At 35.5% G+C, this 24,359-nt stretch overlaps 5 protein-coding genes across 5 annotated transcripts; 3 read left to right on the top strand and 2 right to left on the bottom strand.

Moving 5' to 3' along the window:
* Nucleotides 1-550: 550 nt before the first annotated feature.
* LOC149388800 (putative acetyltransferase At3g50280) lies at nucleotides 551-2,485 on the top strand. The gene is made up of 4 exons (XM_089622509.1): nucleotides 551-736; nucleotides 823-887; nucleotides 957-994; nucleotides 1,908-2,485. Exons 1-4 carry the CDS (start codon nucleotides 551-553, stop codon nucleotides 2,483-2,485), a joined length of 867 nt encoding a protein of 288 aa, XP_089478635.1.
* A 2,394-nt stretch (nucleotides 2,486-4,879) lies between these two features.
* Nucleotides 4,880-7,165, top strand: LOC149388799 (shikimate O-hydroxycinnamoyltransferase-like). Its single transcript, XM_089623798.1, has 2 exons — nucleotides 4,880-5,440; nucleotides 6,024-7,165. Exons 1-2 carry the CDS (start codon nucleotides 5,030-5,032, stop codon nucleotides 6,921-6,923), a joined length of 1,311 nt encoding a protein of 436 aa, XP_089479924.1. The 5' UTR covers nucleotides 4,880-5,029; the 3' UTR covers nucleotides 6,924-7,165.
* Nucleotides 7,166-12,270: 5,105 nt separating this feature from the next.
* Nucleotides 12,271-14,135, bottom strand: LOC149388798 (putative F-box protein At3g17480). The gene is made up of 4 exons (XM_089622101.1): nucleotides 14,065-14,135; nucleotides 13,841-13,896; nucleotides 12,544-13,637; nucleotides 12,271-12,468 (listed from the first exon to the last, which is right to left on the bottom strand). The coding sequence occupies exons 1-3, from the start codon at nucleotides 14,101-14,103 to the stop codon at nucleotides 12,545-12,547; spliced, it is 1,188 nt and encodes a 395-aa protein (XP_089478227.1). The 5' UTR covers nucleotides 14,104-14,135; the 3' UTR covers nucleotides 12,271-12,468; nucleotide 12,544.
* Nucleotides 14,136-15,522: 1,387 nt separating this feature from the next.
* On the bottom strand, nucleotides 15,523-18,457 carry LOC149388797 (uncharacterized). The gene is made up of 5 exons (XM_089622100.1): nucleotides 18,208-18,457; nucleotides 17,764-17,944; nucleotides 16,981-17,395; nucleotides 16,378-16,449; nucleotides 15,523-16,228 (listed from the first exon to the last, which is right to left on the bottom strand). Exons 1-5 carry the CDS (start codon nucleotides 18,289-18,291, stop codon nucleotides 15,730-15,732), a joined length of 1,251 nt encoding a protein of 416 aa, XP_089478226.1. The 5' UTR covers nucleotides 18,292-18,457; the 3' UTR covers nucleotides 15,523-15,729.
* Nucleotides 18,458-21,593: 3,136 nt separating this feature from the next.
* On the top strand, nucleotides 21,594-22,319 carry LOC149388796 (IAA-alanine resistance protein 1-like). The gene is made up of 4 exons (XM_089622508.1): nucleotides 21,594-21,604; nucleotides 21,703-21,766; nucleotides 21,894-21,938; nucleotides 22,031-22,319. The coding sequence occupies exons 1-4, from the start codon at nucleotides 21,594-21,596 to the stop codon at nucleotides 22,184-22,186; spliced, it is 276 nt and encodes a 91-aa protein (XP_089478634.1). The 3' UTR covers nucleotides 22,187-22,319.
* Nucleotides 22,320-24,359: the final 2,040 nt, after the last annotated feature.

Below are 24,359 nucleotides of genomic sequence, written 5' to 3'. Positions count from 1 at the left end.
ATCAACACCCTGACATTCTTTCTCCAGACGAGTTGAAAGGATGTAGCTCTGCCCCTGCAAAGATCTCCTTCAGCTACAAACTTTTTCAGAAGCATCATGTGGCCGACATCAGGAAGCCCCCTCAATCTAGCTTGCCCCATGCTCGCTTCAATGATCATGATGCCCCCTCTGTCCCTCCCTTGTCAGCTGATGTCAGGAAGTTAATGGCTCTCGCTATCATGGATGAAATCAAGCACCTTGAGTCTGCTATCGCCTCTTCGTCAGAAAGTAAAATTTCTCTTGAAGCTACTCTCGCTAGGATGCTGTCTGCTGATCCTACTACTTCCTCTCGCTCTAACACATAAACTTTTTTTCAGCGTTCTTTTGTAATTTTTTCTATTTCCTTTCCTCTTAACCTCCCCTGGTATGTAATATTGTTCTCTTTTTTGTCTTTGCTTGGCAAAAAGGGGGAGTAAAACTTTGTTGAATCTGAAACTGAAACTCCTGATGTATGCATTTTGAATGCCTTTTATTGCTTAGTTTTCATCTTTCCTTTGTCAGTCACTGTGACATGAGTGATATAGCATTCGGATGTTCTTGTGTGCTGCTCTCCTCTGTCAGTCAAGGTGACATGAGTGACTTTGCAAGATGTTTGGTTGTTTTTGCTGCTCATATTCTCAGTGAAGGGTTTTGCCTTCTCAAAGCCAAAGGGGGAGAATGTTGTTACAATGAAGTTGGCTTTTTGGTTCAGGCTTATGTATTGTCACTCATATTGTTTCAAGCATCTCGAAGAACATATTTTTGTTCAAGCTGTGTCAGCTCTTGTTGTGGCGTCGCTGACAGCTTTTTACTGTTATCAATGGATACGTACCATCTGGCATTGTTTTACATCAGATGATATTCTCTTGGTAGGGTTACTGACTTTCACGCCGTAAAAACACCTTTGAAGAAGAGGGTTTTGTGTCTTTGGTTTTTAGGAGTGTGGTCTCCGGCAAGAAAATCAGACCTCCTGCTTGTATGCGTTAAGTGAGGTTCTTTGACACACCGAGTGATTGCAAAAGTGAAAAGTGAGGGGAGCTAAAATCTAGGGGGAGCCTAGATTAGTAATAAGCTAAGTTAGTATTGGAGATAGGAATAGTGGAAGGTTATCATCCATTGTATTCCGTTTTGTACTCATACTTTCGTTTAGTGAAGTTACTCTTTTCATCGGGATTTACATCCCCCCAGAGTAGGCAGTTGATGCCGAACAGGGTTATCATTCGTGGTATCTTTTATTTCTTGATGTGTTGTGTTTACAGGTGTTCTTAATCTCTTTACAACATCTCACAGTTTGATACAACAGTGGATCTGGACTTTCAGTGAAGAACACGGAAAGAGATAAATGGATAAAAATCGACAGTTGATAGTCATCAAAATCACAGATTTGACAGAAACTCTACTATTCATAGTTGCAATTCGAACACGGAATGAAGTCATCTCTTGGGATACGAATTTTATTATTTAATTTCAATTTAAGTCTATTTTTATTTCAAAATTGAGAATTTGGAAGTTAGGATACTGGTTTGGGTTTGATTCGGTTTTTCTTATAAAAGTGTTAATATCAATGAAAGTGAGATTTGTGACATTGTTATCTATTTCATGGTATAATATCGTCATTTTAGTTAAACAGATGGTATGAACTCGATTTTTTTTAAAACAAAAAGTTAAACTCGACATTTCACTAAAACACAGCATATATTTGAGTTATTTTATTTAATTAAAAAATATATTTTTAATTACATTTATTAATTTTATAATAAATGGTTTCTATTGAATAATGAAAAAAAAATATATTATAAAATAGAAAGAAAAAAATATATAAGTAATTTTATTTATTTATTTTTACTTTTCCCCTCTTGATTTTTTTTTTGTTCGCATTTGCTTTCTAGTTCCACCCGTTGGCACTGGGGATGAGATCTCATCACTACAGGCACTACTAGGCCATCTTTGGATCGTAGTGACCCGGGGAAGAAACCTTGCAGTGGACGAAGTTGTCACATATATGGTGATAGTGGGTTTAAGGCAGAGAATGGGCTTAGCCGAGAGTGTTCCAGATGAGTATCTCGGGAACCTATCGTGTGAAGCTATGGCAGAATCAACGGTTGGTGAGCTTGTCGAAGGAGGGCTTGGCACGGCGGCACTGGTCATCAAAAGGGCTATCGCTACGCAGACGGTCTCTGAAGTGAGAAGCTACATGAAGGATTGGGCAGTGTGCCCGAAGTTCTATGGGCCCCCTAATGCCAACCCACTGTTGACCGGAGGCTCGCCACGGTTCGATGTCTACGGCTGCGATTTTGGGTGGGGAAGACCCGTTGCTATGCGCAACGGTCCCTGCTTCAAGGCTGAAGGAACACTCACATTGTTTCCCTGCTCCGAACAAGGAAGCATCGAGTGCGAGACTTGGCTTTATGAGGATACTCTCCGCGCCTTAGACTCCGATCCAGATTTCATTAAGACTTTGGCCTAATTTATATGACTGCTTACTTTTGCTTCTTTCGTTAAGGGATTGTTTCGCTTTGGTATTTTACTTTTATTTTTATTTGTATTATGTACTCGTTGTGGTCTTGAACTTTTCTTTTCAAGTTTGAGATCACTGGTCTCTGATTTGGAGAGACTCTACACTCAATCTAATTTTGCCAAGCAGTATCAGTTGGATATGGATATAGGTGCACTTCGGCAGAATAGTATGAGTATTCACGAGTTTTATTCTACCGTGTCCTCGTTGTGGGATCAATTGGCATTGACTGAGTAAGCTAAGTTGAGGAAAGTTGCGGCTTACATCTCTTGGCGTGAAGAGCAGCAATTGGTTCAGTTTTTCATGGCACTTCGAGACGACTTTGAGGGATTGTGTGGTGTGATTCTTTACCGCAATCATCTTCTTTTTGTTGATTCTGTGATCAACGAGTTGCTGGCTGAAGAGGTTCGTCTCAAGTCTAAGATTGACAAAGAGACTCTACCACCAGCAGCGCCTGCTGTCCTTGCTGTCCCATATCAATCGTACTGTGCTAGTGCGCCCAGGACATCGATGACAGTCCCTCTGCATAAGTGTGCATTTTGTAAGGAGTATGGACATTGGAAGGCTCCACTTTTGTTGGGCAGAGGTAAACCGCACCAGCGACAGCAACAACAACAACGTCCATCCCAGCCAGTAGCCACGTGAATGAGAGTAGAATGGTAACAAAAAATGCAGTCATTTGCGAGACATGTCACGGGCGGTGAGAACTAGTTGGGGAAGTAAAATACACTCAGTATAGTCAACAGTCAACCGCAGTAACTGATCCAAAGAGGTAGTTTGTTAAAACTTAAAAGCCGGTAACTTCTAGGATGGAATTTTTTCTTATTATAATTATCAGGATTAATGAGAAGCATCCTTATTAATTAAATTATAGAAGATCCGCAAAGATAACAAAATCAATACATGAATAGAAAGAAAGAGAAAAAAAAATACTAAAAAACAGCAAAGGCTTAGTGTTTGGTAGTTAACTCAAAAAGTTTTTTGTTTTCTGTTTTCTAATTTTTGTAGTTGTATTGAAAAACTGTTTTGTAGTTGTTTTCAAAAAGCTGTTTGGTACACTTTTGACTTTTCATTTTCGTTTTTGAGAAATTGAAAAAACTGGAAAAACTGTTTGGTACACTTTTGACTTTTTTTTTTTTGAAAAAATGAAAAGGGAAAACTGTTTGGTACATGGAAACAATTTCTTAACTCAAAAATATTTTTTAAACATAAATTTAACTACACAAAATATAAATATGACATTATTGTTTAGATTGAATACAAAATTTATTTTGTCATCATAAATATGAAATCATTCTGCATCCGACATTGACGTACGTAAATCGCATGTCAAATGTACAAGCAGCCATGACATTATATTAAGATTAAATGATCACATATAATTTAACATATAATTGATATATTATGTTTAATGACTTAGATATTAAAACTCCAAATGGTATATTTATATTTTATAATATACAATTTATTCTTTATAATCTATATATGTAGTATGACTTAGTCCGATCTCCCACGTATGAAAGAATTGTCAATATTATTTTTAAATACTATTCTTTATAAAGAAGAAATGAATAACAATTTTTTTTAAAAAAGACCAACAAATAAATGGCATGTGTCAGGGAGTTGAGCCACGACGTGGTGGGTTATGGTGCCGCAGGCGCTCTCTCCGGCGACGAAGACGCGGCCGAGTTTGGCGTGGGCGTGGGCGTTGAGCCACTGGAGCGCGGCCCAGAAATCGTGGAAGCAGGCTGGCATGGGCCGGGCCGAGAAGAGGCCGTAGTCGACGGAGACAGTGACGGCGCCGGCGCCGGCGCCGGAGGAGACGGCGGCGGCGAAGCTGTGGGACATGGCGGAGGTGGCGGTTCCCATGCAGAAGCCGCCGCCGTGGAAGTAGAGCAGCACCGGGAGCTTCTCGGCGACGGCGCTTTCGGCGGAGCTTCTCAGAAGATGATTTTATAGTTATTACAGACGTTGTTACGTTCACGACGATGGAGCTGCCATTTCTAGAGAGAGAGAGAGAGAGAGAGAGAGCTGAGGTTTAGTAAAAGTACAGCTCAGCTCATTTCTGAATGCACGTAAAATATTCCACTGAAGAGAGAGAGAGAGAGAGAGAGAGAGAGAGAGAAAAGTGAGTGGAAAAAACATAAAACAGATAAAAGCTGTTTTTGAAAATAATACACAAAAGTGAAATACAACTTGAAAAGTTTTTCAAATAATTTTTTCCAGTTGTAAAACAAACGCGTTTTTACTTTATTGTAAAACAAAATGCAAAAAAAGTGGAAAACACTTTCCCAATTACGTACCAAACACGCCACTCATTCCATGTGCACAATCGTGCCTCTGAATAGAATTATTTACTGCACAATCGTACCTAATACTTGCGACTTTAAAAACGAGTAGCTAGAATAGTGTTTATTTAATTAGAAAGGAAGGTTAATATATAGCTGTCAAGGTGGCAAAATCTTGATACAACCAAAAATTGAATACCAAAAGAAGATGATCGAGATGAAGACAATGGAGGAGTCAACGGTGAAACCGGCAGAAGAGACACGTCGACAGTCGATTCCTTTTACACTGCTGGACAGAGTTTTGATATTCCCTCGCTATAACTCCTCCATTTATATCTACCGGCCGACGAGAGGCACCGCCGATTGCGTGGCGGCGCTGAAGGAGTCGCTGAGTAAGACTCTGGTCCAGTTCTACCCGCTCGCTGGCCGTGCCCGCCTCGGAGCCGACGGAGTTATAGAGATCGACTGCAACGACGAGGGCGTTCCCTTTTTCGAGGCCGAGACTGACTCGGACCTCAAAGACCTCGGAGACTTGGCTCCGTCGCGGGATATCTCCGGACTCATACCTCGTGTTGACCACACACAGGACATTTCATCTTGTCCTTTCATAGCAGTGCAGGTATTAACATCTGAGCTCACCTTTATTTTTTATTATTATGAATATCCAAAATCTTTGAGAGGTTTTTTTTTTCTGGACAATAAATCTTTGAGAGGTTGAAATACTTAAAAGAATCGTCAAAATTAAACCTCATAAATGATTAAAGATATAATTTTAAAGCTTATGATTTTCAAATTACAAAATTAAAATGGGTACAGTCATATAATCATATAGAAATCTTTTGTTTGCTAAATAGTCAATGTTTAATTAATTATGGTTATGAAAATTAATGGGCGAGAATTATTTGGACAAATTGTCAATTAATTATTGTTTATATAATCTGTGTTTATTTAATTATATTAAAATGTTGGCTATGATGTAGCTTATTTGCTTATAAAGCCATGTAAATATCTTAAGTTTGAACTTTGATTAATACTCGATATTTGATTAATTATGGTTAATTAGCCACTGATTTTATTAATCATAATTAACTGATAATATTTGGTCCAAATAATTTATACCCATTGACAATTAATTTGTCAATTTATTGTTGTTAAAAATGGGTAAATGATATCTAAGTCAAATAATGAAACAATATTTTTAGGTGACTAAGTTTAAGTGCGGTGGCGTTTCCGTGGGTCTTCTCGAAGAACACCACTGTTTGGATGGCGCATCGGCTTTCCATTTCGTTAAGTCGTGGTCGGAGGTCTCTCGTGGCCTCGAAATTTCCATTCCCCCATTCTTGGACCGCGCTTTACTACTTTGCCCTCGCGACCCTCCTCAGCCCAAATTCGATCACCCTGAATACTCAGGGTACGGTTCCACCGGCCAAAGCTGGAACAGCACGGCCAAGGGAGTCAAGATCTCAGTATTCAGACTCACCGGCGACCAGCTCGAACAAATGAAAGCCGAGACCGGCCATCGCTACTCCACATTCGAGGTCTTGGCGGGGCATATCTGGAGATGCGTGTGCAAAGCCCGCGGGACCGGCGCCGGAGAAGAGACGAGGCTGTTGTTCCCGGTGGACGCCAGATTCAATAGGTGGAAGCCGCAGCTGCCACGCGGCTTCTTCGGCAACGCCATTTTCCGCGCCGTGTCCGTCGCTCGGGCGGGGGATCTGGAATCGGAGCCGCTGGGTTACGCCGCGGCGAAGATTCACGAGGCCTTGGGTCGGATGGACGACGAGTACTTGAGATCGGCGGTGGATCATCTGGCGCTTCTGCCAGACGACCTAGCGGCTGCCAAAACCGGGCCTCATTTTTTCTACGGCCCAAATTTTCAGGTCACTAGCTGGGCTAAGATAGGTCTTAGTGACGCTGATTTCGGGTGGGGCTCCCCGATCTACACGGGACCCGGGAGCCTCACGTACGAGAAGGCTTACATTTTCCCAAGCGATCCTCGCGATGGGGGTTTGTCTGTCGCCATAGCTTTGCAGCCTCAACACATGGACACGTTTCAGAAGATATTTTACAGCTTCAAGGCTCACGCCCGGTCCAATCTCTAGGCCCTTTTCTTTTTTTTTTTTGCTTGGTCCAATCTCTTGCCTTGAGTACCAATAAGTTGTGGCGCGTTTTCTTTAATGTTTACTATACATTCCAATATAGTGATCTCATTTATGAGATTAAGTTGTCAAGTAATTTCCTAATCTCGTACTCCTAGGTCCTTAGGATTTATGAGAAAGATGTCAATTTATTACTAAGCATTTTGCTTCGTACTATTATATTAATGAATTATTTCCTAGTGTGATTTTGAAGTATCCGGGATGCATGAATTTGATTAGTGGAAATTGTTTTTGGTCGTCGTTTTTTTTATGCAACGGTAATACAAAGATTGAAGATTGATCGGATAGTCGAACTTGATCGTTGATTCGCGCACGAATACTTGATCGAAGAACCTTCATCCACCTACAGAATCGCTCACGAATACTAGATTTTGGGCATCAATTCCGGGTCCTCACAAGAACACTCGAAGTTGGGGAAAAACGAAGTGTTCAATATTCCTACAAAAACTACCTTACAAGTGAACGAAAAGATGCTTTAATGCTGAATTCAAAACCTCAAAGAGAAAACGGGAAATAACTGAAAATTTAGATTGGCCGAAAGTACCAAAAACAGTCTAATTTGGTGCCGAACACTTAGGAAGATCTAAAGAATGTCAAGGGCTTCGATCATAAACTTAATTTCGATACTCTAGGTCCAAGTTATGGTTCATCAAATTTGGGCCCGCAAGCTTCAGGAAAAGGGATTATTCCTATTCTATGACTTGTACCAAGATTTTGGACCAAAATCTACTAAACCCAAATAAATCCTAAACTATGACTACCTATTTTCACTAAATACAAAAATACCCTTACTTTTAATAATATTTGATTTTCTTTCTTATTTAATTATTTGACTTTCTTTTCGTTTTGGGTTCAGCTCTCTTCCACTCTCTCTTTTCGTTTTTCAGTTCGTCATCTTTGTTTGGGTTCATCTTTGTTTTTTCAATTTTTCTTTTTAGTTTAGGGTTAGATTTTCATGAAAAAAATTTGATCATATTCAAAGTGTTTAAGTCGTTGAATTTCTGTGGTTTTTGAAGTTAAAAAACAAATAAAAAAAAAAACAATTCTCGGGATTCTGGAAAATTTTGAAAAGTTTCTGAAAATTTCTGGGTTTTCGTTGAAGATTTATTGACATTGATGTCAATAAATATGCATTTTTATTGACATTAATGTAAATAAATCTTCAACGAAAACCCAGAAACGTTGAAGATTTATTGACATTAATGTCAATAAATCTTCAACGTTTCTGGGTTTTCGTTGAAGATAATCTCCAACGATTCTGGAAAATTCCTTTGAAGATTTATTGACATTGATGTCAATATATATGCATTTTTATTGACATCAACGTCAATAAATCTTCAACGAAAACCCAGAAATTTTCAAAAACTTTTCAAAATTATCCAGAATCCCGAGAATCGTTTTTTCTTTGTTTTTTAACTTTAAAAACCACAGAAATTCTACGCGGAATCCATGGCGGGCTGTTCCGGCGGACACTTCGAAGTCGCCGCCACCGGGATGGCCATGGGCTGCTCTCCGGCGGCCATGACCGTCGTTCCCAGGAGCTTCAGCGTCGGAGATTCCCAGGGCTGCTCTCCGGGTTTTTGTAATGATGTTTGTTTTCATAATATAAACTAAATAATTGTTTTTGTTTTATTAATTAACTAATAAAAATAAACTAAATATGAAGGATAAATATGTAATTACTTATTTCATTAAATCATAGTTTAGGATTTATTTGGGTTTACTAGATTTTGGTCCAAAATCATGGTACAAGTCATAGAATATCTCTCCATGAATGTTAGACCATGCTCCTCACTTGATTGGGCCTTGCCTCCGGATTGGACCGCATCGGTATTTTACCACGAAATCTTTTGTTACGGAAATACCTTTTTTTATAGTAATAAACAGTTATTTTTCTTGTGTTCACAATATATTTAAAAACAAGTTTACTGTTTTCGACTCTATTTATCTTTATTAAATGTTTACAATTTAATTTAGAAAAAAAAACTTTATCGTTTGAAAAAAAAAATTGATGGATTTAAAATAGCAGCTATTTTTGAAATGTTAAATTTAAAGTGCTATTTTGTAATTTTTCCATTTAATTATTGTCAATTTAAGAGATATTTACTGTACTGCAAAGTTATAACATTAAACCATGAATAAATAAAAATTGTAATAATCACTGAATAGCCGTTTACAAATTCTAGACAATTATTCAAAATATTTCCGAATTCATTAAAAAAATAAATAAATAGTTGTGTAAGAAAAATATGATCACCACCTCAACCACCTGCCCATGCTGTCTCGACGGCAGTGGCGACGCAAAGCGTACTCTACACTTAAATTATTTTGATATAAATATTTTTTTCTTTGGAGCACTTTTATGTTTTCTCTAAATAGGCCTTTTTTAAAATTGTAAAATGTTTGCCGTATTCGAAGGCACTTTTTTAATTTTCCAATATATTTATCTTCAAATTTTTCATTTTCCAACGCAAAATCTGAGTTCCAAACATAGTCATACTCACTAAGAAAATCGACGATCAAACGGCCATCACAAAACCGCCCGGCTTGCTTGAGGAAACTGGGAAAGCCATTCCCTGGCGAGCCCACCCGTGTCTGATTTCAAATCGCCAAAGTTGAATACCGCCGGGTAGTTGAAATCGGCAGCGAGGGTTCGGAGAGACGAGAATGGCAACACCAATACGATTGTTTGAAGCGTAAAGGATTCCATAATAGCCATTTGATCTTTGATTTTTAGGCCACACCTTTACTTGTAATGTGTATATTTATATAGTGAAATGGAGAGAGGGGTTTGGTGAAATTATGTGTGTCTTGCAAGGTTAGTCAAACAAAAGATTGTGTCTTGCAAGGTTGGTTAAACTAAAGACTGATATAGGACGATTTGCATATCCAATTAACATGTCACTATACTAAGCAAACGCAACTTAGCTTCTGATTTTAATTTGTTTTTGTATTTTTTTTTTCTTTTTGCATTTAACATGGGCAGGGTTATTTTGCTGCGAGAAAATAGAATATGTGATATTTAATTATAATTAGCTGTGTGGCTGTTAAAGACTAGTTGCAATGTCAAACACAATGTAGTAATTAAGTTGTACCGAAATGTTCCTCAAGTTGGAGTAGTAAGAGCTTGAAGAAATTTATAAGTTATGAGCCGATGGATTCTTTTGGAGGTATAACCAGAGGTTCTATATATATGTATGATAAACTCGGAAAGGTTTAAATGTTGTAATAAAGGATTAGATATGTCAAACTTCAGTAATGAAGTAGAGCTGCCTGAAAAGGTTAAGATGTTGCATATACCGGCATTTTTTAGCTACTTGGTCACTATATATATTAAAATCATTGATGAACAAAGTATTGCATACATAGGATTCATTCAATTTGGTTCTTTCTTGCATCAATAAATATTGTTTTAATTTTGAAAAAACTTCAATCACAAGTATAAAATTAATAAAATTAAAATACATAAAAGGATACTAAACGAGACGTAAACGAGAATCTCAGTTCCGTCCCATTTGTAAATAGTACATGAACAAAAGTCCCTTAACCATTATTTCAGAAGAAAAAAAAATGTTTTTTTTCATATTTCTCATATGGTACTGAAAACTAGTAAAACGGGGTTTATATGACCAGCTTAATGGATCTATCGTTTGCTTTCAAATTAAAGTATCATATGATTTTTTTTTCTTTTTTAATCCATTCATTTTTTATTACCCTTATGCAATAATTTCAATTATAGAATTTTGTGTGTATTTACCTTATAATAAAAATATGGTTACAAAAACATAATAATTTAAAATTAGTATCCATTCAAAACCACAAAATTAATCATTATGCTCCAAAACTACTTAAAATAGCTATATAGCCTTTATGAATCGTTCAAATTGTATATCAGCAAATGACTCTAATACCCACATTTTAGTTTCCCGCCTAAAGCAAACGTGGTTTGTACTTATATTTAAAAAAAAAAACAAAAACAAAAAAAAACAAAAAAGAGGAAGAAAAAAAAAACCCATCTAATTAAGTGAGTGTAGACGAGTCAATCCTCTGATAAAAGTGACCATTGGGAAAAAATGGGGATCTAAGCTTCATAAGCGGTCTCAAAGATTATTATAGCCAAATCGAGAAAGGTACAATTGTTATACCATAAATTATGACTATTACCTTAAAGATCATTTTTTATGAGTCTATTAGGAAAATAGTCAATTTAAACGTTTGACATTGCTAAATAATCAACGTTTGGTAAATCTTAGGTAATAGTCACTTTCTGACGTAAATCTTAGATAAATAACCACTTTTACATACCAAACATTGGCTATTTGTCTAAGATTTACATCTTAAAGTGGTTATTTAGCAATGTCAAACGTTTAAGTTAGTTATTTTCCTAATTTTCTGTTTTTTTATTATAAGTTTAAATCTGAATTTGTAACTTCTAATAAGAGTATGTATTATAAAAATTAAAATGTAATATATTTGGTGACAAAGTCGCCGAAAATGCATTTCCTGCCCTTTTTTTAGGAAAGTATTTCTGGCTACTAAGTCGTAGAAAATAAGAAACATCGACGGAGATCCTTGTCGTGTCGTTTAATTCATTATGTGTGGGCCCTCAGTCGTCACTAAGTCTCTTCGAAGATAACCTTTAGGGACAGAGAATCTTCGACGACAAAGTTGCTGCTGAAAATGTCCCCGATGATACTAACCTTCAGCAAGCCTTTATATCTGCAACTTTTGTCTACACATATACCCTTATTTGTTCTAGTGGTATTGGACAGCTCGTAGATGTTCATTCATACAAACCTCAATGCTTCAAATGTTCAACCATATGCATGAAGGAGCGTATCAAAGAGTCTTACATTGGTTGGTTATCTAAGCAATGTGCTCTTTATTTATTAGTGTTTGAAAATCATCCACATTTGAGCTAGCTCTTTATGTATGAGTTGGGTCCTCACAAAATAATTAAGAGGATCTCTAAGATAAAAATGCCGATTAAATTTTCAAAAATATATTGATTTTTCATGGAAATGTTGTTATTTAAAAATGCCGGGTCTTTCAAATTCATGGAGTTTCAATTAAATTTCCAAGAAGTCAATGAAAATTTATTACGAAAAGAAATAAACCACTACTGGCTGCGAGAGGGTGTGCCAAGCGGTATTCCAGCGAAAGGTGGACGACAAATACAATCTCTGATTTCTTATAACTCTAATTTTATATACATAAGATAATCTCTGATTTCTAAATGTGATAAATTTAAGACTTTTTAAAAAATTTGTTTTTTTTCATAGTATCTAGATAATTTCTTGCAGAAACAAAGTTATAACCAGCAAAATAGTTTCATAGTGCCCCTTTGCAATCCATCCTCACACTACAAAGTACAAAATTATTCTGAAAATCTAACATTTCTAATACATGAATTGTCACCAGAACTAGACCCCACTCTAGCAACCCGAAACCTATGCTTCCTTGCTCCCGAGTGTTCCGTCCTTCAAACCTACCCACGAAGTAACTTGATTTATCATACAAATAAATTTGTGGTGCAAACAAAATCATGCAAGCGTGTAGATACCTTAAGCACCAAGTGATGAGGCCGAATTCCTAACCTTGACGGAAACTAGACTCGCAACGTACGAATAAGCATAAGTTGTCGCATCATCCCCGGGACTAGGAATCAGGATCTCCCTACGCTCTTCGGTGTCGAGATTGTATGACCAAACCCGTCCCTCAATATCCTCGATCAACGCTTCTCGCTCCTTCCAAAACGCCAACAAGTTTCCGAGGCCCACCAACGGCTCGACCCTCAAGTGTTTGCCCCAACCACCTCCGTCTCCGTTCATCTCCCACATCTCCATAGATATCGCATTCGTTTTGTAGCTGTAAGAGGTCAGCACGTACACAAGCGACTCGTCTTGCACCAAAACCCTCTGGAACTCTTTTCCCCTCCAACCCCCAGAATACGGAAGATCGATGCTACTAAACTTGTCCTCGCACATGTCTAGCGATAAAACGTTCTCTGCTTTGCCGTCGATCCAGTAGAAACAGCCTTTCAGATACGCCCCGCTGCCCCAGATGGAATATCGCGCGTCGAGTTCGATTTCTCTCCATTTGCCAGTTTGTAGCGTGTACACTTCGGCCTTGGACGGCCGTGAGGCTTCTTTGCTCGTCAAAATCCTGACGTATTTGTATTGGTCGTCTTTTGGGTCGTACCCGAATCCGTAACCTCCGAGAAGATAGGGTTTGGGCGACGGGGTTCGAAGAAACAGGTGTTCTCCCAAAGCCGGGTTGTAGAAAGCGATTCGTCTGTGGTGACGATCGGCTATGCAGAGGACTCCGTTGCAGTGAGAGACATTTAGAGTCGTATCGTATCGTTTGTAGAGGAATTCTTCGAGGCCGGAGTGCATATAGACTCGTTCGGCAACAATGGAATCGCCGATAGTGACCTGATAGATTAGTGGCTCCTCCGGAATTTCGAGTTGACTTCTTTCCCAAAATAACAAGAAAGATCTCTTGCTTTTGTTGAGGTTGGCTTGAATATGGTCGTTGACGAACTTCGAGCCGCTGATTAGAGATTTCCAAGACTTGCAAACGCTTTTGAATCTGAGAAGAGACTTCACCGGCAACTTCACCAGTATTTGCTCCACCAAATCTCCCGGAAGATCAAGACTGTTTAGGTCAGAATCAAGCATGAAAACAGATTTGAAATTGTAGGCTAAAGTAAACTTATTTGTGCTGCGTTTTAAAACCAAAGCTGACCAGTGGGTTTGTTGGTTAGTAAAATGAAACGAACGTCATTCAATTGATATGCTATGTGCATACAATCTATTCATTCCTATTTGCACACATCAAGAATTAGAAACCTTAAATACCTGAGCTGAATCGGAATACATCTTTCTTCATCGGTGGCCGGTAAATCCTTCACACCCTGAAGAAGAAGAAGAAGAAGAAGAAGAAGAAAAGAAAAGAAAAGAAAAGAAAATATTTCTGCATTTGTCAAACTTCGAAAGCCACCATTAATTTCCTAAATTCCTACGACTTTTTAATTTTTTCTTCTTCAGGAAAATGACGGAAAAGAGAAAAGAAAAGAAAAAACCTCGGCCACCGGCGGAGGATGATGCATTTCCGTTTCCATGACAGGCGTCAGATTATTACTAGGGTAAATACCACAATATAAAGGCCAGAAACTATGTCAATTAAGAAAGGGAAATAGCCAATATTTTCAAAATTATTATTTTTTTTAATCAGAATTTTCGAAATTATTCAATATCACGTTTTAAGGCACCTATGGATGTTAAAAGCTTACTAATTTAACCTTGTTTCTTTTTTCTACGTTAATTTAAAAATAAAATCGTGGCGTTAATTTAATTGTTAGATTTTCAGTTGACTTCTTTAATAAATTCTTTTATTAGGGGATAAGTATCTCACTTTTTTAATACTAATATTCAGAAAATTTATTATTTTTTAAATATAGCGTTTGGTTTGTTGTTTAATGTTTAATACCCCTTATTTGTTTACAAAAAGTGCGTTTTAACAATTTCAAAAGCGTGAGCTATTTTTATTTTTATTTTGTTTGCCTATGAAAAATAGACTTGATGGTGATTTATTATCTTATGTTTGTGTGTAAAAAAATATATTATCAGTGTTTAGAAATTATTTGAAAGTAATATCAATACTATTATTTGACTACACCCCCAAAATTATTTCCAAGTTCCGTTTGTTGTTTGATGGTTAATGTCCCTATTTGTTTGTTAAAAAAACTAGTTTTAGAGAATTGGAAGTATTGCGTTCTCTAAATATATAATGAAGAATTTGTTACAACTAACTAATCTTTTAATTTCTTTTAAGATTTTAGCAAAAAAAATTATTTAATTAAAAAAATAACCCCGCCGAAGTAAATTAAATTAACTAAAATAGCTAATTGAATATACGTCAACCAGTTTGAAATAAATTAAATTAACTAAAACATTTAATTTAATTTACTTCAACCTGATAGACTATTTTCTTGATAAAAAAAACTTTTGCTATTTTTCAAAAAGAAGGTAAGCTATTGGGCTAATGACCTAATTGTCTCATATATAATTACATGAAAACTCAGGTTTTGCCATATAACCAGTCTTTAGTAAATTTAAGTAAATAGCCACGAGATTTTATTAACAAAGCAAAAAAGACATTAATAGATGTAAATATTCATTAACAATTGTAAATAATCATCAGACACCAAAGACATAAATATAATGCTAAAAACATTCAAACAATGCCACATCATCATACTGGTTATTTACTTCAAATGTTCAAACAAAAAAAATTTGACTATTTAACAAATCTCTAAATTTTGATGAATTAGTTACTCAATTAATTGTATTAAAAAACACAAGAAAAATTATACTCTTTTTTGGTGATTTGTATTTTTATTTGTGCATAAAAAATAGAATTTGGAGCTTGAAGATTGTTGATTTCAACAATAATAATAATTTCTATAACAAAGAGGCATAATTTTCTTCACAAAATCAAATGTTTTCTGTCAACAAAACTTTGAGAGAGGTAGAGAGAAGCGAATAATTACTACATTCTGATTGGTGATCAGACAGAGTTCAGTCCCTAGCAAACTCCGCATCATGTCGAACCTTAAAAAACCTCAATTTTAATGTTCTTTTCAATCTGATCATCAACCAGCTACTCGACATAGCATATACAATTTTCCGTCATGTACAAAGCACCACAAAAGCATCAGCCACCCGATTCGAATTCCATTTGATGGTCAAGCGAACCTCATCACTGCCACGACAAACAGCGTCGCGGCTCTAATGTAGATCTCCTTGACACTCTTATCCACTCTGGTCATCACTTCCTCTTCTTTCAATCCCAACTTCCCGGTATTCTTACCAGCATAGACAATCGTGTCCCTGAGCTTATTCACTGCCCCGGAGAGCCAGAACAGCCCAAACCCTAGTCCCGTGCTGAGGATTTTCGACGAACAAAAGGCTACCCTTGAATAGGAGAGCTGAGCCACGACTGAGAAAAGGACGGTCAAGGCAGTCCCGGCAACAGTGGCGGAGAACCAATTAAGTAGCTCGGGAAGCTCGGGGCCGGATTTTTTGAGTGCAAGGACGGCTGTCTTTCTGTGCTTTTGATGGTTCGCCATAATAGACAAAAGGCTCTCGCATGCATGGAAATAGTTCTTCTGGTAGAGGTTCCGCACTGTGCTTTTCTTTTTACCGAGCTTCTTCTTTGGTGACTTGGTCTTGGCTTTTCCGGGACTGTTAAAAGTTGATAATAGGCATTTAATTAGGAATGAAATTCCTTATAATGGAATCTTAATGACCATGATGACTGGGGTAAACAGCTATGTCAAATCGTAATCGGCAAAAAAAACAAGAGGGAAAAAAGAAGCAACATTTTCGTGTACCTTTTCAAAGAAGCCACGGCTGTGGCTTTAGGCAAAGGCTTTTCAAGAACCACTACTTCACCATTGCTAAGCCTGGTTAAAAAAAGAATCAGAGGTCAAGTTTCAAGAGCAGGAATGATAAAGCATTGAAATAAAAAAAAAAAAAAAAAAACAGATGTGTAATAGCAGCTTCAAAATTACTATTCTACACACGAAAGACTAGATTAAACATGTACGCAATAAGTAATCTACTATATTACAGTTAATAAATAAATAAAAACTCCTTTTTCAATAAACTCAAAAGTACGTATGTCATAATTAGAAACTCAAGCCTATTGTAATGTTTGATGAAGAATATGTGGCTGGTGCTCTTACAAATTAAAATGCAGACGAGAAGATAATTAAATAAAGATAAGATTCACTTCCAAATGAGAATTTTTCGTATTTAATAATAGCCCACTAAAACAATATTGTATTGCTGATGATAGAAAACATGCTCGCCCAAATAAAAGGGTACAAGCAGGTGTCTATCTCACCAAACTACTAGTATGTTAAAACAATTTTCATTGACACGCATTCTATTGACAAGAAAGAAAATTTAACAGAGAAAATAGGGATACATACCACCTAAATTGTGGGACCAGCATCGAGTGCTTTTCCCCTTTGGCTAAAGCCTTGGGTACATAAAGTTCAGCGACCAAAGAAAGTAGATCTCTGACATCAGTCCCTGTACCCTTAAGTAGGACTCGGCCATCTGGGTGAACTGTAATATTGGAACTACCGACCAGCTCTCCCACGAAATCTAATACAGGTTTCTGGGTATAGATCTCAGTATCCGGGTAGATAAGCGGGAACGATTTATCATGCAAATCTGTTCTCGTTGATTGCAACTCAATTAGCTCGGACAGCAAAGCTACATCCAGCCCAGCTCCCTCTAGTAGCTCGCTTGCTCCTGAGGCAAGGATCTGTAAAATCCTTTCATGTCTAGTGCAATGTTCAGAAATTGCAGAGTTGAAAAGCAAGGAACTCGAACTAGCATCTGAAACCAAAAGTGTGGGAGATATTAAGCTCTATACCAAATAGAGATTAAGAGATTCACCTAATCACGTCAACAAACTAAAACATTCCCGTATCGAAGAAATTTGATTGTTAGAATCATCCTGTAAGGCTGTAACGAGCATATTTTACAAAAACAACAATTCTTACACTTATCAATATAATCGCCATCGTGGCTACTAAATTTATTTGTATCGAATACACACCACAACCAGCAAGTAGTATTACACCTCTACTTTCCAGGGATTGGAGATCACCACATAATAATAAAAAAAATAAAAATAAAAATAAAAAAATAAAAGAGACTAATAAATACCAAGCACTCAAATTGTATCTTCTTAAAAGTCGTACCTTGCGCATCCATGAACGGAGGAAGTTTGATCATCTGTTCGAATTTGATACGATTGGTGGAATCGGAGAATCTGCTCGTGGGTTTCCACGCCTCCTCGAATTCTCGGGGCCTTAAATTAAGTGATCCCAATCTCATAATCTCGTGTCTCGGTCCATTACTGGGCAAAACAGGAGGACAATCCTGATTTGATTTAAAACACAAAACCAATCAATCATTCACTCTATGGAATCCGAAAAAGAAAAAGAGAGAGAATAAGCAATCCCTTACTCGACAACGAAGATAGCATAAACAGTAATCCAAACGAAGTACAGATTCAGAAAATGCACAATTCAAATCGAAACGCGAATCAGAGGGATTAAACAAACACAACCACATCCGAAACTCGACAAATTCTCAGAATTCTCAAGAAAACAAGCACAGATATCGAGAAAGCGAATACTTACCCGGCTAATGCCATGATCTTGCGGCAAAACTACTCCGCCGGGAAGGTATCCATGAGAAGCCATCAGACAGAGCTTCACAACCATGCCTGAGTAGAAAACCCTAGGCCAGAGAAACAAAATGTTTCTCCAACCAAGAGCTCGATATTCTTTTCTCTCTCTTTTTGGCGGTTTTCTCAGCTCACCGTGTACTTATCAATCTCGTGGATTGGCCAATCCACGAGATTTTTCCCAACCAATAATAATAAAAATAAGAATTAAAATAAAAAAGAACCTTCGAGATAAGGTAACTGTTACTTCAGCAAATGGTTTCAAATCTAGCCGATATATAGGATATTTATGCGAGATCTAGCTTTATTCACACTCTCTCGGTAGAATATTTATAATATATCTTATAGTTTTGTAAAATATCGCAATAATTATATGGCATATCCCATAAAATTTTGTCAATTTTGAAGAAAATTAAGCTTAAAAAAACTAAAAATTAGTAGAAAATCGATTGCAAAGACCAATTTTTTTTCAAAAAGCCGATCATTTTTTTAACATTAATTCTTGTTTTTTTTAGAATTACTAATGAGTCTGACCCAAACAAGTGTCAAGTTACGAGAGAGTTGTGATTTTTGGTAAACTACGATATATGTAATTATTTTGATATACATAATTGTTTTAATTATTTATATACATAAAATAGAAAAATTAATCGATCTAAGCCACATCAAACGTTGCAATTGTAATCTAGCCAACGTTTCGTTTAATTTTCGAATCTAGCCAAATTTGATGACGTGTCATATTTATGTAAAATGGTATTTACTATATTAACATTGGTTTGGTTTCAAAAATACTAGCCCACGAGTTGAAACTTGATTTTGTAGCCTAATTTGTTATACTCGGTTTATATTTCGAATTTAAAAAAAAAATTCTATATTTGGCAAAGTTGGTTATTGAGCGTTTTTTTCTTTAATGAACATTATAGCCGTGCAAGCAAATACAGTGTAAATGTTCGTAAATTTTTGTTAATCTCTGTTGCTTTGTTAATTTCTGTTAATTATGGTAAATTTACATATGTGCAGGTAGAGCCGATTTCTTTCCTTTCATTTAATACGCATTTAATACGGTATTTTTGTTTTCCAAATTTATTTTCTAATTTTGAACGGGATTTTATCATAATTACGTGTATTCATTATCTTGTTTGACTTTATTCAATCAAATAAATATTTCATTTCCCTTTTAATTACATCACCAAATCTCCTATTATGAATTCAAAAAGCTAAAATTAAATTGCTGAAATTATAGCCGTGTAAGCAAATACATTATAAATGTTTGTAAATTTTTGTTAATCTCCGCTGATTTGTTAATTTCTGTTAATTATGGTAAATTTTTTGTGCATTTATTGCATTGAATTTTCTCTTTTAATTACATCACTGAATCTCCTATTAAATTAGTTAAATATCCAATTAAATTGCGAAAAATCTAAAATTGATTGGCTGTATACAATTCAAACCGGTCAAACGTGAGCTAGTGTTTTGATCAAGTAAGTATAAGAAAAAGGGTAAATTAGGTATTTTATATCCGTAAATTTCAGTAAATGGCTAGATTGCAAAATTTACAAAACGTTGGCTAGATTCCAAAAACCATGTTTCAAAATGGCTATGTTGCTAGTTTACCCTATAAAATATCTATGTACTATATTTTAAAAAAATAAATAAATAAATGATAATAATATATGCACACATTCTTTTTCTTTATTTCCATAATTGTTCATGTATATTAGTTCTTTTGTGCATCAAAATTCCCAATATATTTTTATAAGGTAAATATGTACTGAGATATTTATATCTCCAAAATTATAGTATGTAGAATAATTTATGATATATCTCTATCTTTTAAAGGCCGGATATTTATTTCATTTTTTATTAGCCTTTTAAGATAGATGATTTGTTTCACTTGTTTATTTATGTATTTGCTAGAAAAAGGGTGATAGATTTTGCTCAGCCACCAAGTGATTTCACTCCTTTAACATTTTGAAAAGCAGTAATATCAGCCATATTAGGTTGAACCATACGTAGAGATAAAATAATAATAATAAGGCGTGTCAAAAAAGTCATAATTAATTTAATATTAAGCATAGAATTTGTCGTTTTGTCCACGCTTGCCATAAAAAAAATGCACGGTAGTTAATGGAGAGATCCAATCAATTGTAGTACGATAACTATGAAAAATATGTTTATTTAACCTACGCAATAAAAATTAATAAGAAACCTAAATAGCGATAGTGGAATATTACTAATTTATCTCCCGTCCAAATCAAATTAAGCACAACACAACAAAAAAATGAAGAAAAAAAAAACCCCGATGTCGTTACCGATATAACGTCATTACAATGAGGGTGAGAGACGGATACTCTCGTTGATCACAACTCTCACCGCACTAATGTCATTGCACTATCATCCACAACAACCGAAATTGTGACAACTTAAATTTTCATTCTTAGAGCAACTCCAACCCATTTTATATATTTGGTGTTGAAATCACACAGCTTTTGTGTAACTCCAACCACAACACCAAATTTCACACTAAAAATACTATTCACTATTATTGTATTATTAAAAGTATACAATCTCTTTATTAATAAATATTTCAATAAATAATTATAATGTTTATATTTTTTAATTAAGTGATTAAAATTATTTATTACTTATCAATATTTAACAAAAACTAAAATAAATAAAAAATTGAAATAAAAAACATTACTAAAAAAAATATATTACATTTAAATAATTCAACATAAAAAAACACACATTTGAAAGATAGATTACATCATACTAATTATCGGAATTAGTATATTCATTCCACAAGTGCTCAATTAATGCATTTCGAAGTTCAATATGGGCGTCCCTATTCTTGATTTGTCAGTATCGAGCTAAGAATTATTGAAATCGAGCATCTTCATCGCCCGCTATCTCAACTTCTGCATTTGGAATTTCGGCTTGTTCTTCAATGGTTGGATTAACATCGCGTTCATCTTCTATTATCATATTATGCAAAATAATACACGATGTCATGATATCATGTAACACTTTTTTACTCCAAAAGCGGGATGCCAAATACAAGAGGGGCTTCAAATTCGACCATGTGTGGCCCATTCTTAAGGGAATTGAGAAATTTGCTGGTAACAGCTCAAATACCGAGTCCTCGGTTTGTAACCATCCTTCATCGTCATCATTTTCTACCGAGTCACATGTAACCCCCGGTATGAATTCATTTGATCTTAACATGAACGATCAAGAAAACACTTGCAATTTATCTGGAAGACCAATGGGTGTAAAAAAAACAAAGCAAAGAGACAACAAAAAGATGCTGAAGAATTAAAAAAAAAATTATGGATAAAAATGAGAGTCTTGTCAGAACTATTAAAGATTCTAATATTGATAGAATTGAAGTTCGAAGACAAAAAAAATGAACTTCGAAAGAAAAAGATTGAGCTATCTCAAATGAAAGCGTCTCAGAAGCGCTATTCTTCAACTTCCTTTCAGCTCTAGTTGCACTCTTTGGAACCGCTCTGGTATTTTACTGCTATTTCCTCAACCTCCAGAGAAAGGAGTTTCATTTTTCCTTTAAAAAGAAAAATGAGAAAAAAAACAAAAAAATCAGTTGATTTTAGTAACCATACTTTGCTCGTGTCCATTCAGGCTCTTCTCTGGGGACGAGACCCGGGACAGTCCTCTTTGATTGAGGTAAAATGCCTTCCTTTCAAAAGTGTGTTTTTTTTTTTTTTTTTTTTTTTTTTTTTTTTTTTGTAACTTAGATTTAAACGTATTATGTGCAGGGATTCACAGCGGGCGGGTTCATATACATTGCTGTGGCGGGTGTGCTTGCAGAGATGAATAGCAGCGGAAAAACGACGCTAAGAAGTGGAGCGGCACAATTGACCTCATTGACGCTTGGCATGGCCGTTGCTCTATGTATTTCCCTTGTAGAATGAATGGATCAATCTTTGCCTTGCTTTCCATTGCTTCATACAGTAATTGGTCTATAGAAAGAGTTCATACATTCTGATTAATAACTTTGAGATAATTGAATTTCTACAACGGTACGTGATCCCTTTTATATTTGTTCTTTATGTACCGTCTTAAAAGTCGAAAAACTAAACCTATTTTTACCCTTTCCCAAAAAAAAAAATTGGTGCGAGACGATCAAATATCTCTGATTGGTTTAAGCAATTTTCATGTTTTGAATTTTTTTTCAACCCGCCGTTGGTTATTAAGAATTAACCTTCAAAGATACAAAAATACTTCTTTAAGCTTAACCTTTGTGATGAGAAGAGTTCGATGGAGTTTGTGTGGAGAAGAGAAGCTCGTTGTGTTTTTTTTATAGAGAAGTTTAATATATTACCGCATGTACAAATTCAATTTTCTTCATGTTGTTACGTCATGTATTGGCTTATTTTTTACTGCAAGTTGTTAAGGAAAGATGTCGGACAACATGCTTCAGGATTTGTGGAGACATCTTTCTCTTTTGTGCGCAGACTGTAATTCTGGCAAGTTTTATGTTTTGCCAGAACTTATCGTTGAAGACTTTCCTTGTTGATCTTCACGCGTTTTTTAAAAGACATAGTAAATACTTAAAACACAATTTAATAAATGGGAAAATTATTTCCAGTTCCGTCAAGATAATTATAATGCTGAGTAAAATCTTGATCTTGATCTCCTTGAATTTGATCTCCCTGAGCTTGATCTCGTTGATAATTAGGTGTTCGATATTGAGAACCTTCTCCGTGTTCTTCATATTGGTTCGTCTGTGCTCTTTTTTGCATAATTTTTTCTTTTTATTTTACTAGAAATTCATGCATATTTGGGTCGGATATAGTATCCAAATTCATGAATAAAATTTTATTGTTTTATAAATATTTATAGGGTTAATATATACATATATATATATATATATATAATTAATGTTTAATGTGTTATTCAAAGGATTTAAAAAAAAAGTTTACCGTGTGTTACAGTGCCACTGCAAAAATAGTGTGACACTGGTCCCGTTTGGCATAGCTTTGTTTTTAAAAAAATGCTTTTAAACTGTTTTTTTTTTAAACTGACGAGGTGTTTGGTAAACTGTTTATAAAACAGTTGTTGCTGGTAACAAAAACTGATTTAGCATTTAGTAAAATAAACATATTATAGTAAAAAGACTAAAATAGACATGTTCTTAATAATTAAATAATAATTATCAATATGCTTATTTATATACATATATATGAATAATATTTTATACGAGGATATTATAGTAATTTATATACCAAACTTAAAAACATTTTTTCTAAAAGCTAAGAATCCTAGTTTTTCCATCTCATGTACAAAATCTAAAATCGCTTTTGAAGTTTTTTTGTAAAAACAGTTTTGCCAAACACTAGATAAGCAGTTTAGTTTTTTCACTGTATCACACTCTATACTTGCTGATGCAAATAGAGTGAGGTTGGAGCATATCACACGGCATATTTGGTGGGATGCCGTGTGACAGGCGATGCTCTTAAGGAAATAAACAACTTAACTTTTCACAAGGTTTAATTATATCGTGCAGAGGCTTTGATGTCCATGTCATACAACAACAAAACTCACTATTAAATACATTATGTAGTTAAATAAATAACAAAAAAAAAATGCTTTAGAAAGACAAAGAACAAGCGCCGTTAGTTTTTCTTTAACAGTTGGGACTTAAGACGCAGCCTAAAATTCAAAATGATAATATTACAAAATAGGAAAACAGAAAAGCTACATTAGTTTTAGTTGGACAGAAGAGAATCGAATTGGAATATATAGATTATTTTGAATGGTTGTCGAGAAAATTATGATTGGCTACAAACAGTATCCAGTTTTGGAGTTTGGACTATATTCAATACCGACATAGATAGACCACGGGTTTTTTCGCCTCCGTCACTTTCGCTACCAACTTGGCAAATGGGTTTTCGATTCCGTGCGTCTCGTTACACGGTATCACTTTTTTTTCCCTCGTTCGGTAGTGTAATTTTCAGCGTTAGATTTCGCTTTGAAAGAGATTAGCCAATTACTTCTACTGATGAGAATATGAAGAAGGAGAATAAGAAATCTGCAGAGGGTCTATTAGGCCCACTTATGTAATATGAGGATGATCATAACCCA

Source organism: Urtica dioica, chromosome 8, assembly GCF_054948205.1.
Source record: "Urtica dioica subsp. dioica isolate 48M chromosome 8, U.dioica_male_clone48M_v1_H2, whole genome shotgun sequence".
NCBI classification, from domain to species: Eukaryota; Viridiplantae; Streptophyta; class Magnoliopsida; order Rosales; family Urticaceae; genus Urtica; species Urtica dioica.
Note: the sequence above shows the minus strand (reverse complement) of the source record. Positions and strands in the feature narration are given on the sequence as shown.

Coding starts and splice junctions, on each gene's coding strand:
- LOC149388798 (XM_089622101.1), bottom strand. CDS start 14,103: ATGGAAACGGAAATGCATCATCCTCCGCCGGTGGCCGAG. Junction 13,897..14,064: donor ATCCTCCGCCGGTGGCCGAG/GTTTTTTCTTTT, acceptor CTTCTTCTTCAG/GGTGTGAAGGATTTACCGGC. Junction 13,638..13,840: donor TGTATTCCGATTCAGCTCAG/GTATTTAAGGTT, acceptor TGACCTAAACAG/TCTTGATCTTCCGGGAGATT.
- LOC149388797 (XM_089622100.1), bottom strand. CDS start 18,291: ATGGTTGTGAAGCTCTGTCTGATGGCTTCTCATGGATACCTTCCCGGC. Junction 17,396..17,763: donor TCCGTTCATGGATGCGCAAG/GTACGACTTTTA, acceptor TTTTGGTTTCAG/ATGCTAGTTCGAGTTCCTTG. Junction 16,229..16,377: donor GCCGTGGCTTCTTTGAAAAG/GTACACGAAAAT, acceptor AACTTTTAACAG/TCCCGGAAAAGCCAAGACCA.
- LOC149388800 (XM_089622509.1), top strand. CDS start 551: ATGAGTGATATAGCATTCGGATGTTCTTGTGTGCTGCTCTCCTCTGTC. Junction 737..822: donor GCTTTTTGGTTCAGGCTTAT/GTATTGTCACTC, acceptor CGTCGCTGACAG/CTTTTTACTGTTATCAATGG. Junction 888..956: donor CATCAGATGATATTCTCTTG/GTAGGGTTACTG, acceptor TTTGGTTTTTAG/GAGTGTGGTCTCCGGCAAGA.
- LOC149388799 (XM_089623798.1), top strand. CDS start 5,030: ATGATCGAGATGAAGACAATGGAGGAGTCAACGGTGAAACCGGCAGAA. Junction 5,441..6,023: donor GTCCTTTCATAGCAGTGCAG/GTATTAACATCT, acceptor CAATATTTTTAG/GTGACTAAGTTTAAGTGCGG.
- LOC149388796 (XM_089622508.1), top strand. Junction 21,767..21,893: donor CACTCTTTGGAACCGCTCTG/GTATTTTACTGC, acceptor GTGTCCATTCAG/GCTCTTCTCTGGGGACGAGA. Junction 21,939..22,030: donor GACAGTCCTCTTTGATTGAG/GTAAAATGCCTT, acceptor TATTATGTGCAG/GGATTCACAGCGGGCGGGTT.